At 43.8% G+C, this 13,864-nt stretch overlaps 1 protein-coding gene across 8 annotated transcripts in view; it reads right to left on the bottom strand.

The window, feature by feature from the left end:
- LOC308194590 (uncharacterized protein) overlaps positions 1–13,864 on the bottom strand; it is a 39,331-nt gene that overhangs the window by 18,342 nt on the left and 7,125 nt on the right. For 5 of the 8 annotated variants that reach the window (XR_013950686.1, XM_080590708.1, XM_080590707.1 and 2 more), the window contains exon 3: positions 10,495–10,568. Coding sequence is in view for 4 of the 8 variants with exons in the window: in XM_080590708.1 (XP_080446834.1) it covers positions 10,495–10,568 (74 nt within the window). In the remaining 4 variants the exon portion in view is untranslated. The other 3 variants (XR_013950687.1, XR_013950688.1, XR_013950685.1) reach the window with 3 other exon arrangements.

The raw sequence follows: 13,864 nt of genomic DNA, 5'->3' as shown, positions 1-13,864 counted from the left end.
TAACATTTTTTATGAGACTACTCCATCAGCTCATCCCTTTACTTCTCTTACCTCCAATTCAGTTGCCTCCCAACCTACCCCACGACAGGCTGCAGGTTCCCAAGCTATTAGTGCCCCTGTAATGCAACCTTTCTTTGGCCCCACACTGTTTTGAAATCTCTTCCACTCTCCTAATGCCCGGAGCTTCCCTACTTGAGTGTACTCCGAAGGGACAGAGCCTCAGTAGATCCTCAGAGCCTCAGGAGCAGCAAGGGTCCTTCTTCTCCCTCAAGGCCTAACCCCATGATGTTATTGCTTATGGTTTCCTTTGTTAGCCAGGACCCAGAGCTCCGATGGGTTATCTATATAAACAAAGCTATTGTCATAAAGAGATACTGTGGTAATGCAGTTATGCTCATTTCTTAGTATAACCTGAGCCTTCTGGAGCCATTCGTTAATGGCTAGTTCCAGTGTGAGTCCAAATGTTCTCCCTTTAAATGGTTTGGCCCCAGTGGGCTCGGATTAGTTTCAGTAGTGTACAAAGAAGGTCCTGAGTCACACCCTAATTCTTCACTCTGCATTGAGTAACGCTGCAGTAGTCCCTTGAACGGGCTGGCATGAGTTGTGTGGATTCCAGCTTCTTCACTCCCCAGATTCCTTCCTTCCACAGAGCGGGGAGCTGTCTCACCCTGCTTTACGGAGCTCGCTGCCTCCCTGCATTCATCAGGGTGAGGCTCCTTTCATTTCCTGCTGCTTTATCCCCCTTTGCTCACAGGAGAAGAGCATCTGGCATTTCTCTAGGTACACTGCTGTAATGTTCCTGCTTCTCCTCCCTGTGACATGAGTAAAAGGCTTGCTGAGAAGAAGGGATGGTACAGGAACAGACTTACTCTCCTTCACCCATCTGCTTAGCCAAGCAAAGACCAAGACTGGCTCTCTGTTAGGCTTAATTTTACCACGACTGGCGAAACCCTGTAATAATTACAAGCTTCCTCTTCATTTTGTGTGGCGTACTGCACAGTAAAATAATCCAAGTTAAGTATCCACTTTTAGCCATCCTTTTTGAAGGAAAACATTTGTCAATTTCTTACTCCCATTCCCCTGCACCTCAACCCCACATTTCTGTTCAATTATACTGCAGTGGAGTTAAAAACGTAAAGCAAGACATTCCTCACGAGAGGTCCTGAGGCATACAGGTACAATACAAAGCATCGCTCTGGCAGTAACGTTGTTCAGGAGCCATTCTACTAGTTTCCATCAGTGGGAGTGCTTGGAACCATCCGAAGGATAATCTGATGTTAAAACGGGGCATACGCCCACTTCTGTGTGCAGCATACACTGTACCCTAGGAGCAAATACACACACCAAACTCTGAACCACTGGCGTGTCACAGCCCAGGCAGCGAGGGGGTTACCTGGGCACTGCCAGCCAAGCTGCCTTCAAGGAAGCAACGCTGAGCTCTGAACCCTTCCTCCTAAGAACCACAGCTGAAACTCTCCCAGTTTTTAACGCACTGACCGATCTCTCTCCCCCCTTCTCTTCCATACACTTAAAAGGAATTGTCTTTTCTCCTCCACGAAATTCAGGAAAGCAGGGATCTATCTTTTCTTGCCAGCAGAAAAAGTGAGGGCTGTCAAGACACCTAAATCTGATCGTCTTCCCCGTACTAGTGGGGTTTTGTAGGGTGGTCGCTGTATAAAAAACACGTGAAAAGGAGCTATTTAAGCCCATGTAAATCATATTCACTGACATGTAATCGCACCCATCACTCCTAAATGACACGCCAGTCCAAAAAGCGGGGCACTAGATCCTTCCACCGTGACCCAAATGAATACTAACTTACCCTCCTGGCACCTTGAGGGAGCTGCATGCCCCTCAGCCCAGCAGAGGCCACAGGATGGGACTCGTCAGCGTTAGCAGAACCCACCGCAGCAGCGTTTGCAATGTTGTTCAAACGTTTCTCAGCTGACAGTGCCCTTCATTTATAGTTAACGATAATGTGACAGCCTATTCTCCTGGTGCGCTGTCTAACCACACACAAAATCCTGCCTGTGCCTCAGACTGGGATCCTGTTTTTATCGGAGTAGACATGTGCACTGAGGCTTTAACCAGCAGCTGAGAAGGGGTTTTAGCGTGAGATTTTCAAACCTGTCTCAGGTATTTAGAAGCACAAATTGCAGTGAAAGACTAATTGAGCTGTGCTTCTAAATCCCCCAGGTGCTACTGAAAATCTCTTCCCTAATAACCCGGAATCTCCTAAAGAAGAAACCTCATCGAACTTAGATGGGTATGCAGATCCGAGGGTTAAGATTTTGAAAATCGCTCTGTACGGGCTTAACTCCCATTGACTTCAGTGGGAACAGAGTTAAGTTGACACTGAGCCTTTCTGAAAATTCCCCTCCAGGTGTGTTTTCTCCATTTGAATTTGAATAATCTGTTAACTGCTGAGATTGCTGTTCGATTTATCAGTGTGAAGAATTTTGCAGGAGTTTTTCCCCTTAATTTCTGATGAAATGACACTCAAAAAACTGTAGCATATCATCACAAAAACTCTATCTGCTAAATCTACAGAAGGAAATACATTTATTTGCTGCATGCTTGCTGTTATTATTATTTATACTTTGGCAAAACACAGGAACTGAAAGCACAGACGTTATTGTGGGAGGTGCTGTTCAGTCTGTTAAAATATTTGCACGATACACAGTCAAGCTGTCTAACTTAATGCTAATAGCCAGACTCTGGAGTAACCCAAGAATCATAATGAATATCCCCAGTAGGTGTAATTATACAGCGGCATTTCACTTACTACTTCACCTCCTTGCAGACATTTTCAGGAGACAGGGATTTCCTTCAACTCCCTTGAATGTTTTAGTTTACCTTTCAAATTAGCCCTACTTACAAGAGTGAGGAAAGATATTTTTAAATGTTGGCCTGTCCTTCACTGCAGATTTGCAGGCCGCATTTACTCTCTGTGGTGGGAGAAACAAAAGCTTTTAGGGGTACAAACAGGATTCACTGTCGATTCAGAAAACAAATTAGGGCCCAAACTTTGCTTCTGGGATGCAGGCATTAATAATATGAATAAAAGTGAATATACAGCAAGGAGCCATCCATTTTACAACAGTGTCACAAAGGACAGTCTCCATGCCCCAGATTCCTTCTGAGAAAAAAATAGCTGTGCTAACACCACCCGCAAACAACACGATAACCACTTCTTTGTTCCCACCAAAGATACAACAGCAGAATCCTGTAGGAGAAGTCATCTGATATGTCAGCTCATTAAATTAGTCAGAATGGGTGAATGGGGAAGAGGAATATACCATTGTAATGTATGTTAATTAACAAATGCTATAAGAGAGGCATTTAAATGTATGAAAATGAATATTAATGAGATGAAAACACCTAATTATTGTGCATCTAATGGTATTATCGAGAAAAGGCCTAATTGTCATGCATCTAAGGCAACAGTACAAATCTTCAGACACAAAGATTCACCGTACATATAGATCATATTATGACTTTAACTATGGGCATTGCAAAACATCTGCACTGAAACTTGAATTTGTAAATTTCTTTTTTTTTAATTTCAATTTATTAAAATTGATAGATATCACAAATTCCTTATATCATTGCACACTTCAAAACTGCATGCTTCTTCCTCTTCATGTTTCTGAAACACTATGCTGAAGTGTTTCTCTATTTCTGCATGCATATCTCAATTTTGCAAGAATATCATTAGAAGCAGCGGGCTGCAAACTGGCCTGGAATGAAGTTCTGAGGAATTTTTCATGAAACTGTATGAAGCAAAACTCTGCATGAAAAAAAAAAAACTCAGTCTGCATGAAATTCCTTCCTGCACAGAGGGCTACCAAAGGAGAATCCTGAGCTAAAAATAGTATGGATTCCTGGAATTAAAGACTGCCTCATAATACATATGCATTAGGAAGCTGAAATAAAATTATACAGGCCACTTGAATTCTATTATTTCCTAATTACTCAGTGGTTGGCTTTACAACCTTAATGTTCTTTTAATGTAAGTTTTTCAAGTTTTTTTTTTTTTCAAATGTAATTGTAGATAGAGAGCCAATCTCTTGACCCCAGCTAGAAGGACAGAGGGAGTTTTGCTTTACAGAGAAATTCCAAAGCGGCCTGGATGTGCGCATACTCCCTGGTTGAGGCTCTAGGGTGTATGGCAGGGACACGTCTAGAAAAGGTTATATTTTAATGACTACTCTCTGCATGGTATTTGCAGTCTCAACATGACTAATATCATTCACACATACAATCAATGAAGTCTTAATCCTGCCATCAAAGCAATTAATGAAAATAGAGCACATTAACGTAGCATTGGAACCAAAAACGATTCCTGAAAGACAGCTCTCTCCTGTCTCAAAACTGAGTTATTAATACGTATATAAGCACCAATGTGACAAGCACTTTAGATGTACCTTGGCATGTATATTTACTGTCACTCAAAATGATTTACAATCCATCCTATTTTATAAAAACTGTATCTTATCCATGCTTCTAATTTTTTTTTATAAGATTGTTGTATGGAACTGTAAGAAAAATGCTCATGAAACTGAGACACATTATTCTGGATTTACCTTATCCACTAAGCTTTTTATCCTATCAGAGAAAGAAATTAAGTGAGTTTGTACGATTTACTTTTAATAAATCCATGCCACCATCTATTTACCACTCATACTGCTGTAGTTGCTTCCAAACTTTACTAGTAAGTCAAACAGTCTACTCGGTATTGAATTCCACTTGAATGCACTACTTTGGCATCTCCAGATCTCCTGATGTTCCCATTTGCAGGTAAGCACTGCTCTCCTCAACACACTTCCCAACAGAAGGAACAGCAGCAGGTATTTCACATTGCTGCACACGCAGGGGTTCTCGGAGGGCTTTCCCGGCCCTGTACCTACAGCCCTCAGAGCACTTCTGCTACCACAACTAGCAGAGGGCAGAACCAAACTGGCAGCAGTGTTCTGCACTGGCTAGGATGCAGCTGGAATTTCAAACTGCGTGTAAGAGTCTCCCAGCGGCTGCATACCCTTGAGTTAACTGCCCTTGAGTTAGGTGTACTACAGGGAGAAGAGCCGTGCTCTAGTGTCTATACACTACACGCTGCCCCACTATACAGGGGAGTTGTTTTAGCATCTGCTGTGTAGTAGGAACTCAGGTTTTGCCTGTACTCTCCCAGCACGCAGATATTTTCAGTAAAAGGCAGCAATGTGCTTCACTTAAGCGATCTCAAGTTAAAAATTTGAATAACAGTGTATTTGCTTGCAAATAGTTCCATTTCTCATTATTTTTCTCTCTTATGTCTATTTGAATCTATAGCAATATATCATGCCAAAATGGGTTATGGAGTCTTCCAGTGCATTTCTTACATGTGACCCCTTTTTTTTTTTTTTTTTTTGCAGGCAAATAGAGTAACTCTATAGTGAAGGCAAACCCTTTAAAAAATAAGAACAAATCCTTGCACTAATGGACTGTAGAATCTGTATACCGCATGGGACAGAGATCGCTGCCTTCAATGGATGAGCAACAACAGCAACTCTGCCAAAACTAAAATGTTGGGGTCCAGGGAAATCTGTTTCAGGTATGGGAAACAGTCCTGCAAGGTGGTTAGCACCCTAACCTGAAGGGAAGCCAGGAAAGAGCTGAGGTAGCCCAGATTTTACAGAAGACATTTGGCCACCAAAAGAAAGCAAAGAACCACAAAAACATATCCACTATAGAAAAAAAATATGCTGTAAATGCAATCTGACAAAAATATAAATATATTTTTTAATGCTTGTTTCACACAGAAAAAAAAAAAGTTAACCTCCTTTTCAAAAGCTTTACATAGTCAATATTAAACTACTGTGCAGAAGAGCTGAAGATATTGATAGCTGGTAATGCAAACGAGATTGCAGTTAATTGTTAACATCTCCTGGGCTACACTTCCTACGTCCCTGCACAGATGATGAATAAAATTATTTACCTATTCAAGTAATGAGAGCTATGCATTTTGATATCCACATACACTGTAACTCAGACCTCCTCTGAGACCCCTACCTGTAATTAGGAACAGATGTAGGATCTTGTTCCTGAATTGATAAAAACAAATTTCAGCCCTCCTACGATATATGGCACAGTGGCAGAGCTAACAGTGAGAATGCCACTGCCAAAGGACTCTCCTCCGGGCACTGAACCTCATCAGCCACCCTCTGCACAAGAGCCCTGCCACTGCCACTCCAGACATTTCTCGGTGCTTCCCCATCACCGATGCAGGACACTCACTAAAACATTCGCAGGTGACACAGCGAGTGTATACCAGGAAAGTGGCAAGCAGCAGTTATCTGGCTTCACCTCTGATGAGGAAAACCATAGATCCATTCACTCAAAACCATGACAATTCTATAACACACGGAGACTTCTCCATGGTGTAGTCATTTAAAATTAAGCACACACAACATTATGTGCTTCCAGCAACAGTTCTCACAGCTCAGCACAAGCAGCCGGGGAATACTCTTCAAATTATATCACAGGGGAAGCTCAGGATGATGTTCTGTATCACGTATTCATTTTATTCTCCAAATGCCACACCACTGCAGGAAAACATGTCTACCGCAAGCGTTTCACGAACTGCAAGCAGCCACATTTCTTTCTTTTTATCAGCTATTTTAACAGCTGGCTGAAATGACCCAAGGGGTAACCAATAGGTAACTGCCCATTTTCTTGCTCTAGCACATGGGTGCCGATCCCAAAGCCTGGCAAAGAGGAGTGAATGCTCCAGAGAATTTGCCTCTGAAGATGAGGCAGGGTGACCCTACACCAGTCAGACGCATCACTTGGACTACCCCACACGTCCCAGCCCCGTGGGATACTCTGGCAGCAACAGCAAGGCACAGAGGATCTGTGACAGCCCCAATCCATTTACAGCAGCAGGCCTGAAGAGGATCAAAGGAGATGCTGTGATCACATTCACGGAGCGAGACAAGTGAAGCTGCCTTCTTTCATGTTCCTTCCTAGACCACTAAATGTCCCTCCCTTGATTTACGCTGATCCGGCAGAGTTTATAATTCCCACTGGCTCCTGGCACAGGTGACTAAAATGCAAAGAGAAGGTTGCAGAAGAGCTGCAAACCCCTCCTGTAGGAGACAAATTTGTATTTACTGAGGTCGTCTCAGTACAAGAAAGTTTCACTGCTTTCATTTAAATCTGACTGAAACAATTCAAGTTAAGCTGATGCAAATGCCTTCGTACATCTTTATTTGAGGATGTTAAATGGGGTTTTTCTTGATTTCACAACTAATCTAAATCTAAAAGAAGCGACCGCATGAAATAAGACTGTCCACATCACATTCTGCATTGGTTTAACTCGGCAGGTTTACCAGCCATCTTAGTGCAACTCCCTCATGTATGTGAGGTCTGGAAATACATTCACTCTCCAGCATTACTCTGCTTCACGCCAGGAGAATCTGCAGCTGGAACGGGCTCAGGGGAACTGCAATGACTAGAAATAAAAGGATTGTGGGGGGAATCATAGCTGGTGGGCCCTCCACGGACATTGCCTAAATTAGAGTAATTAATATAGGGGAATGTGTCTGTGCTTCTCAGTAGTTTATAAATGTTACAAAAAGAGAAACGTTTTATATGTCCCCTGATGGGTTTTAAATGTTAATAAATGATGTGCAAGGAGGTATTTTACATCTCTCCATTTAACAGTGAGCTGACAGCTGCAATTATAGGCCAGTCTCCGGCCCCAGCGATCCTTGCAGGAACCTAAGGCGTAATCGGAGTAGCTTTCTTCCAGAATAACGAAGTGCATTGGGACGCTGGCTCAGCATTTCAACATCCAGACACAAAGCCAAGGTGAGACGTTTTTGACACCCTGAAAACTCTCTTTTGCTGTGATATGCACTTGCCAGTCATTGCTGAGACCCACAGCTGCTCTTCCCGTGGCAAGAGCAGCTCTTCCCCTCACAGGTATGGGGAGTGAATGGAGCAAGCAGACAGTTACTTGCTACGTTGCACCTCCGCTGCGAAGCAGAAAAAGAACTGGACCATACCTGGCACAGCCAGGGCAGCATAGGAAGAAAGTATTGCATGTGTCACTGCATGCTCTTTCAATCAAATCAGCTTTCGGCCAGAAACCCACCAACACTGAATCATTGCAGCGTGCTCTTTGGTACCAGGTTCCTGTACAGGGACAGGGAAATCTGTCCCTGCATCCCCATCTTCACCAGCACGGACAGACAAGGAAGGGCATGCCTGTCCTTCCAAACAGTAGCAAAACGACTGCTCAGTAATGTCCACCCCAGCAGAAAGCCCCACTAGATTTTAGTAAGCTCTTCCCACGTGCCCTACCCAACCCTCATCAGTAGAACTGAGCCTCTTTGAAGTTTAAGGAAGCTCAAAACAGTATTTTAGTTAATTATGTTTCAGGTTGCAACCTTAGTTGCAAAGTAACAGCAGAAGGAGAAGAATCAGTGCTCACAACACTGTATTCTTGCTCGTCTGTATATTTTCAACCTCCCCTTTTTCTTACCTGAAAAGCAACCTTTGGTCCTGATCCTTAAACTGGCCGCAGTTCACTGTTGTTAGTGTACGCTTTCATTAGTCCTACAAATCACTGAGGTGCTGCCTAATGCAGCATACAGCTCTTTTAAGGCACTGACTTAGCCCACGCTATCAGCAATGTTTCACTCCGTGGGTGTTGCACCCCATTGACAACAAAAGGCAACAGAGACTCTGATTGAAACCAAGCAGAACTGTGAGCAACACCCTGCATTTTCACTACCTGATCCCAAAGGCAGGGGAATCTGTTTTACAATTCTATTACAATCCCACAAGATAGTATTTTTATTCTGCCAGTGACAAATTCTTGCTTTCTTATATTTTAGAATGGCAGAAGACTACAGCGTAATATACTTGATTTATTTAAAAAAAAAAAATACTTTTCCCACACCATGCTTTTTACATAAACAGTTGTAAAGTAATTGGTTTCTTTCATCCTCCCCCTTCTGGTGTCAGATAACACTGGTGAAAAAAGGGCAAGTTCAATTATTAGAATTATAGTTTTCTATAATTCTATATAGTTTTCTGGCTCCAAAACTGCACCTCAGCGAAGCTCAGAAGAAATCCTAGGTTGTAAGAGCAAGGTTTGGTTTCCGATGTGGAAAGACTTTGGTTAACATTTTCACGGTAGTCACGCTGCATGCAGTTGTAGCCAAACATCACTAGACATCTATCACTTACATATTTCTTTTGTTTTGCACAAAGATTTCTTAGTTGTGTCTTAGGAATGGATCTTGTCTACTCCTGCTAAGGTCCAGGCCTTTAGTACAGAGCTTCTGGGACTAAGTCACAGCTTTCTTCAGCTGCTATCCGGTTGGTTATTTCTTCTGGTTTGCATTAGTTTGTATATAAATGGTTGTGACTGCCCTTTCATTCTTCAGAGCTCTGCTGCTACTGATTATGGACAGGTTTCTAGAGCTTTTGAACATCAGAGGCCACATGTTAACACCCAGTTTGTCTTACGCATCACGTTCATCTCATTCTCTGTGGTGTATGTCAAGCACCTTCTTCATATTAAGTCAAATAATATCGGCGTGGCTACAACAGCCATCATTTATGATGAAGCATGGCAGTAGGTTATTGTATTTGTCTCTCTGGTTATTATAATTGCCCGTTAATTAAAGTTAGCTAACCAAATAGTGCTAGAAGCAGCACTACCATATGGCTAGACACATCTCCACAAAATGATGGCTGCCAGTACTGAAACACGGCTTGACAGCTGAAAGCCACAAGGCTGGGGTAAAGGATTTCCATTGAGAGACCCCACCTAGGGCACAGCCAGGTACTGGAGGCTGCGATGCTAGGAGGGATGCCTGCGTGGTCCTCCCTCCTTCCAAAGGCAAATCCTGCAGGTGCTGGGTGTTACCCCTCACCGGACCGGACCCCCCCAGTCAGCCAGGCCTCACGGAAGCAGCACTTACAGCCTCTGTTGCTTTCCTTCCTCTAATGCAGGAGGGAAAAACAGCATTGTGCATACCTCCTTGAAAGATTGCCAATCCCTGCAGCTAGGAGATGAAGTAATATGATAAGGAAGGCCAAGAGCAGTTCAACAGAGAGTGCTAGATCTTCTTAGCCCTCATTATTGTGTGGACCCATCTAACCAGCTGCTGTTCTACTGTCAGCTACAGCCAATATTCAAGACCAACAAACAGATTACAAATCCCCTCTCAGCTGCAATCTATTCTTCATGTTATACCACCTCGGTGACAATCACAGAATGCGCCCTAAGAGAGTCTCACTCATGGGCAATCAAATTAAAGTCATTCGGCAATGGCTTGTGTGCTGAAACACATCAACATTGTACCTGTCTTGTATTTGAAAGAGGGATATTTTTCTACAGCGAAAAGTTATTTGCCGCTGCCTTGACTGATTTGGCAATTTCTCTGTTTATCAATATCCCACAATTCTTGCACATTTACAAAATACAGTAATACTACTTACCACCTTATGGGCCGCTGCGAGGCATAATTCTTTAGTCCTTCTGAAGCTCTCAGAGATCCTCCAAAGGATGCAATCTGGAAATAAAATGATCGTTAGCATTAGTACATGTGGGGGTTTTACTATATTCATCTCCGTTCTCCATTATATAAATGACTATATTTGGGGTTTGGAGTTTGCTCTTTTGTGCATGCATGAGGGCAAAAACTGACCACATTTTGGTACACCTCAGTGGTACCAGGAATCACACTACCCTTACCAGTGCTTTTTTATTTTTTTCTCTAGAACAATATCTTAGAAATTAATTTAAAAATAGAAACCTCACTAGACAAAGTTTGTGGGCCTGACAAAAACACCGAAATGGTATGCTCCCATGACATGAAAGACGTAGCAGGTGAATTTATACATTCACAGTGCAGCAGTAGGCAGTGCTAGACACCTGATGAAGGTGACCTGAACTGTTGCTTGGACACTGTTTCTTTCCTTTGGCTACCCAGAGAACCCACACCAACTAAGATCACTAGGTATGTCATTAGGATGCCTATAACAACAGGAGGTTAGTACAGTCCCCAAAACCAATGGAAATTGCAAATTCAAACCTACTGCAAACCAGACAGAGTGCCTCCACACAGCTGAATGCCTCCACGGAAATGTGTTCCCAGAGTATGCTCTCCCTTGGAAATGAGCACATTTCAATTCAGGAGCGCCTAGCTGGATTTCCACCCCTGCCACAAAACTCCAGCATGGCCCTGAGCAAACAGCAGATGAGGCATTTTCAGGCACCCAGACTGCAGGTAGGGAACCTGCATCTCCTGGAAGCCACTCCTCCTATCTCCAGCTTTGAAAACTCCTTTCAATCCCTCCCTGTCCCCGCAAAACGGGGGCAATATTTTCTCTCCTTTCTCTCCCTGTTTGCTGTCTGCTTAGTCTGGGACTTCCTGTGGATTGCATCCATCTCTCCTATGGCGTACAAACGGGGTGTTTAATACAGTGGGCACTGATCTTAGCCCCTCCAGGCACTAAGAGAAAGCAAAACAAACACAGCAATGACACCTCAACTGTGGCAATTGTGAATCTACATGCTGCTCACACAGACAGAGAAAAGCAGTCCACTTTCATCCCCCTAGTACACTATTTGAAGTGCAGGTCTTTGTTGAACAGGCCCCTGAGTTTAAAAATTGCCCTTCTGGGCCTCCATGCTTCTTGTCCCTCAGCAATTTCAATATACATTTATTCATTACAAGGAAACTGGGGGGGAGGTTGTAATTAAGTCTTCCTGCTCCACTTTTTTTTTTTTTTTTTACCAGAAACTTGACTCAAAACAGGTTTTTAGTCCAAGAATTGAGATCTATTTTCTAACGCATGCTTTATGCATTTCTAGACCTCACCTAGATTAGAAGTGGATGAGCCAAAGCAAACACACATGTGCACACAAACACACAGTGCTAGGTGCGTTTTTCTGTGTGTGAGTGCAAAAAAAAAAAGACAGAGTGAGTTTGCTTTCCCTGTACTTCTGCATCTGTAAGCAAGGAGGCTTGAAAACCTTGCAAAGAAACTCTGTTCCCTTGAGAATTCCTGCCTAGCTCTCTGCAGACTGAAGCAGCAGTCTCTGGCTACTGTGCACGGGAATCCCAGGATTTTGGCACAGTTTTAGCATCAGCATCATTAGAAACATTGATTTATTTTAATTGCCACCTTGTACCCTGTACCGCCACATGCAGTCAGAATGTCAATTCTTTATCAATGTGCGCGGTTGACATGGAAACAGATCAGCTGAAATGGAAGCAATAAGAAAAAAACGTGTTGCTCCTCTAAGTTATACTTAGAAGTGGTAAATCTGTTGTGTGTGCTACAGCAGATTTAAATACTCAATAAACTACACCGAAGAAATAAACAACTATTTGGGGTGACAGTCATTTTAGTTGTTTACATCATCGACTGCATTTAGGAAAGCTCCAGTGTTACTATGGAAACCACTTTTGCTTAAACGTAGTTGTGGACGCACTTTAGGTATGATCTAAATTAACTGAAGATGGAGGCACAAATCCTGGGGGGGGGGAAAGAGCTGAAGGAGCGACTGGCGGCTCCCTGCCAGCCCTCCCCGGCGGGGGGACAGGCACAGCGGTCCGTAGCTGAGACCCCTCGGCTTGTCCCTGTCTACGCTCCCAGCGAGGACCTGAGGCAGCTGAGAGGCTGCACAGGTTTAGGGTTTAAAGATAACAGAGACGCAGAGCTGCTTATCATCCCCACGCAGCTCGTAACGCACCCCAGGGCCACTCGTTCTCTCCCTCCGGTCACCAAAGGGGTGGTGGTGAGAACAGGAGCCTGCAAGAGGCCCGCTCCCCGCCTCTGGCAGAGTTTGGGGCTTTCCTCTGTGGGATCTCTCCCCACAAAAGAGGAGAGCTGCAGGAAGGTGAATCTGTTGCAGAAGCCTTCTGCCAAAATCCGCGACTCGGAGCGGCCGCTGCCTCATGATTAACTTCACAGAGCTAAGAAACTGTCCTAAAAGATGCAGCACAGACCTTTGACCAACACCACATTTCCACTAGAAAGATTAAATCTCTGTGCAGCTAAAGCTAGTTTCATAGTCATAGGGAACAAGGCCAGAGGGGCCACTGTGATCTGCTGTTCTTAATAGGGATTAAAGGAGCCTACGGCCTCCAGAACACCTGCCTCCCAAGCTGAAAGCGAACGACGGCGAGATGGAGATCAGTGAGCAGAAAATGGAGGGAGAGGCTCCTCTGCCCTCTTGCCAGGTGCCAGGGCAAGGGGCAGCAGAAGGAGCAGACACGTTTAAAATGACTTCTCTAAACAGGATCACGGAGGCGTTTGGAGCCACGGGCTGTTCAAAGCCTGAGGAGCCCGGCAATAGCGTCAGGCATTCCAGCTCTGAACTTGCTGGGGCAACCCCCACACGCTTCTACTGTGCTAAGACATCAAGGAATGTGGGCTTTTTTTTTTTTTCCCCCCTTTTCCTCCCTTTTCCGGTTTTCACGTTTCTGCATGATTACATTAGATAATGATACATACCTCCCAAAGCTCGTGCATCAATTAACAAGGTAAGGAAGGACACACATCATTAACTACACACCGGCCTGTGAAATACGGGCATGGAATATGGCATAACATGCTAAAAATAGCAGGGAGGCCTGCCTTGTTTAGGTCAAGTTTTACTTTAATTCCCTAATAAAACATCTGATATCAAACAACGAAGTGGAAGACACACCACTGCTTAGCCTCAATGGGTGCTCCAGACAGATCCGCTGTGACTTAACCTGCACAGCAAAGCCGAGAAACGTGAGTTTATGCGCGCATGAGGCACAATAGTGCTTTAACCTCATGCAGCATTTATCAGCCTGAATGATCCCAAACT

The sequence above is a fragment of the Anser brachyrhynchus genome (genome assembly GCF_964034855.1).
Source record: "Anser brachyrhynchus genome assembly, chromosome: 4".
Lineage (NCBI taxonomy): Eukaryota > Metazoa > Chordata > Aves > Anseriformes > Anatidae > Anser > Anser brachyrhynchus.
The sequence above is the reverse complement of the archived record's forward strand: the minus strand, read 5'-3'. Positions and strand labels throughout refer to the sequence as shown.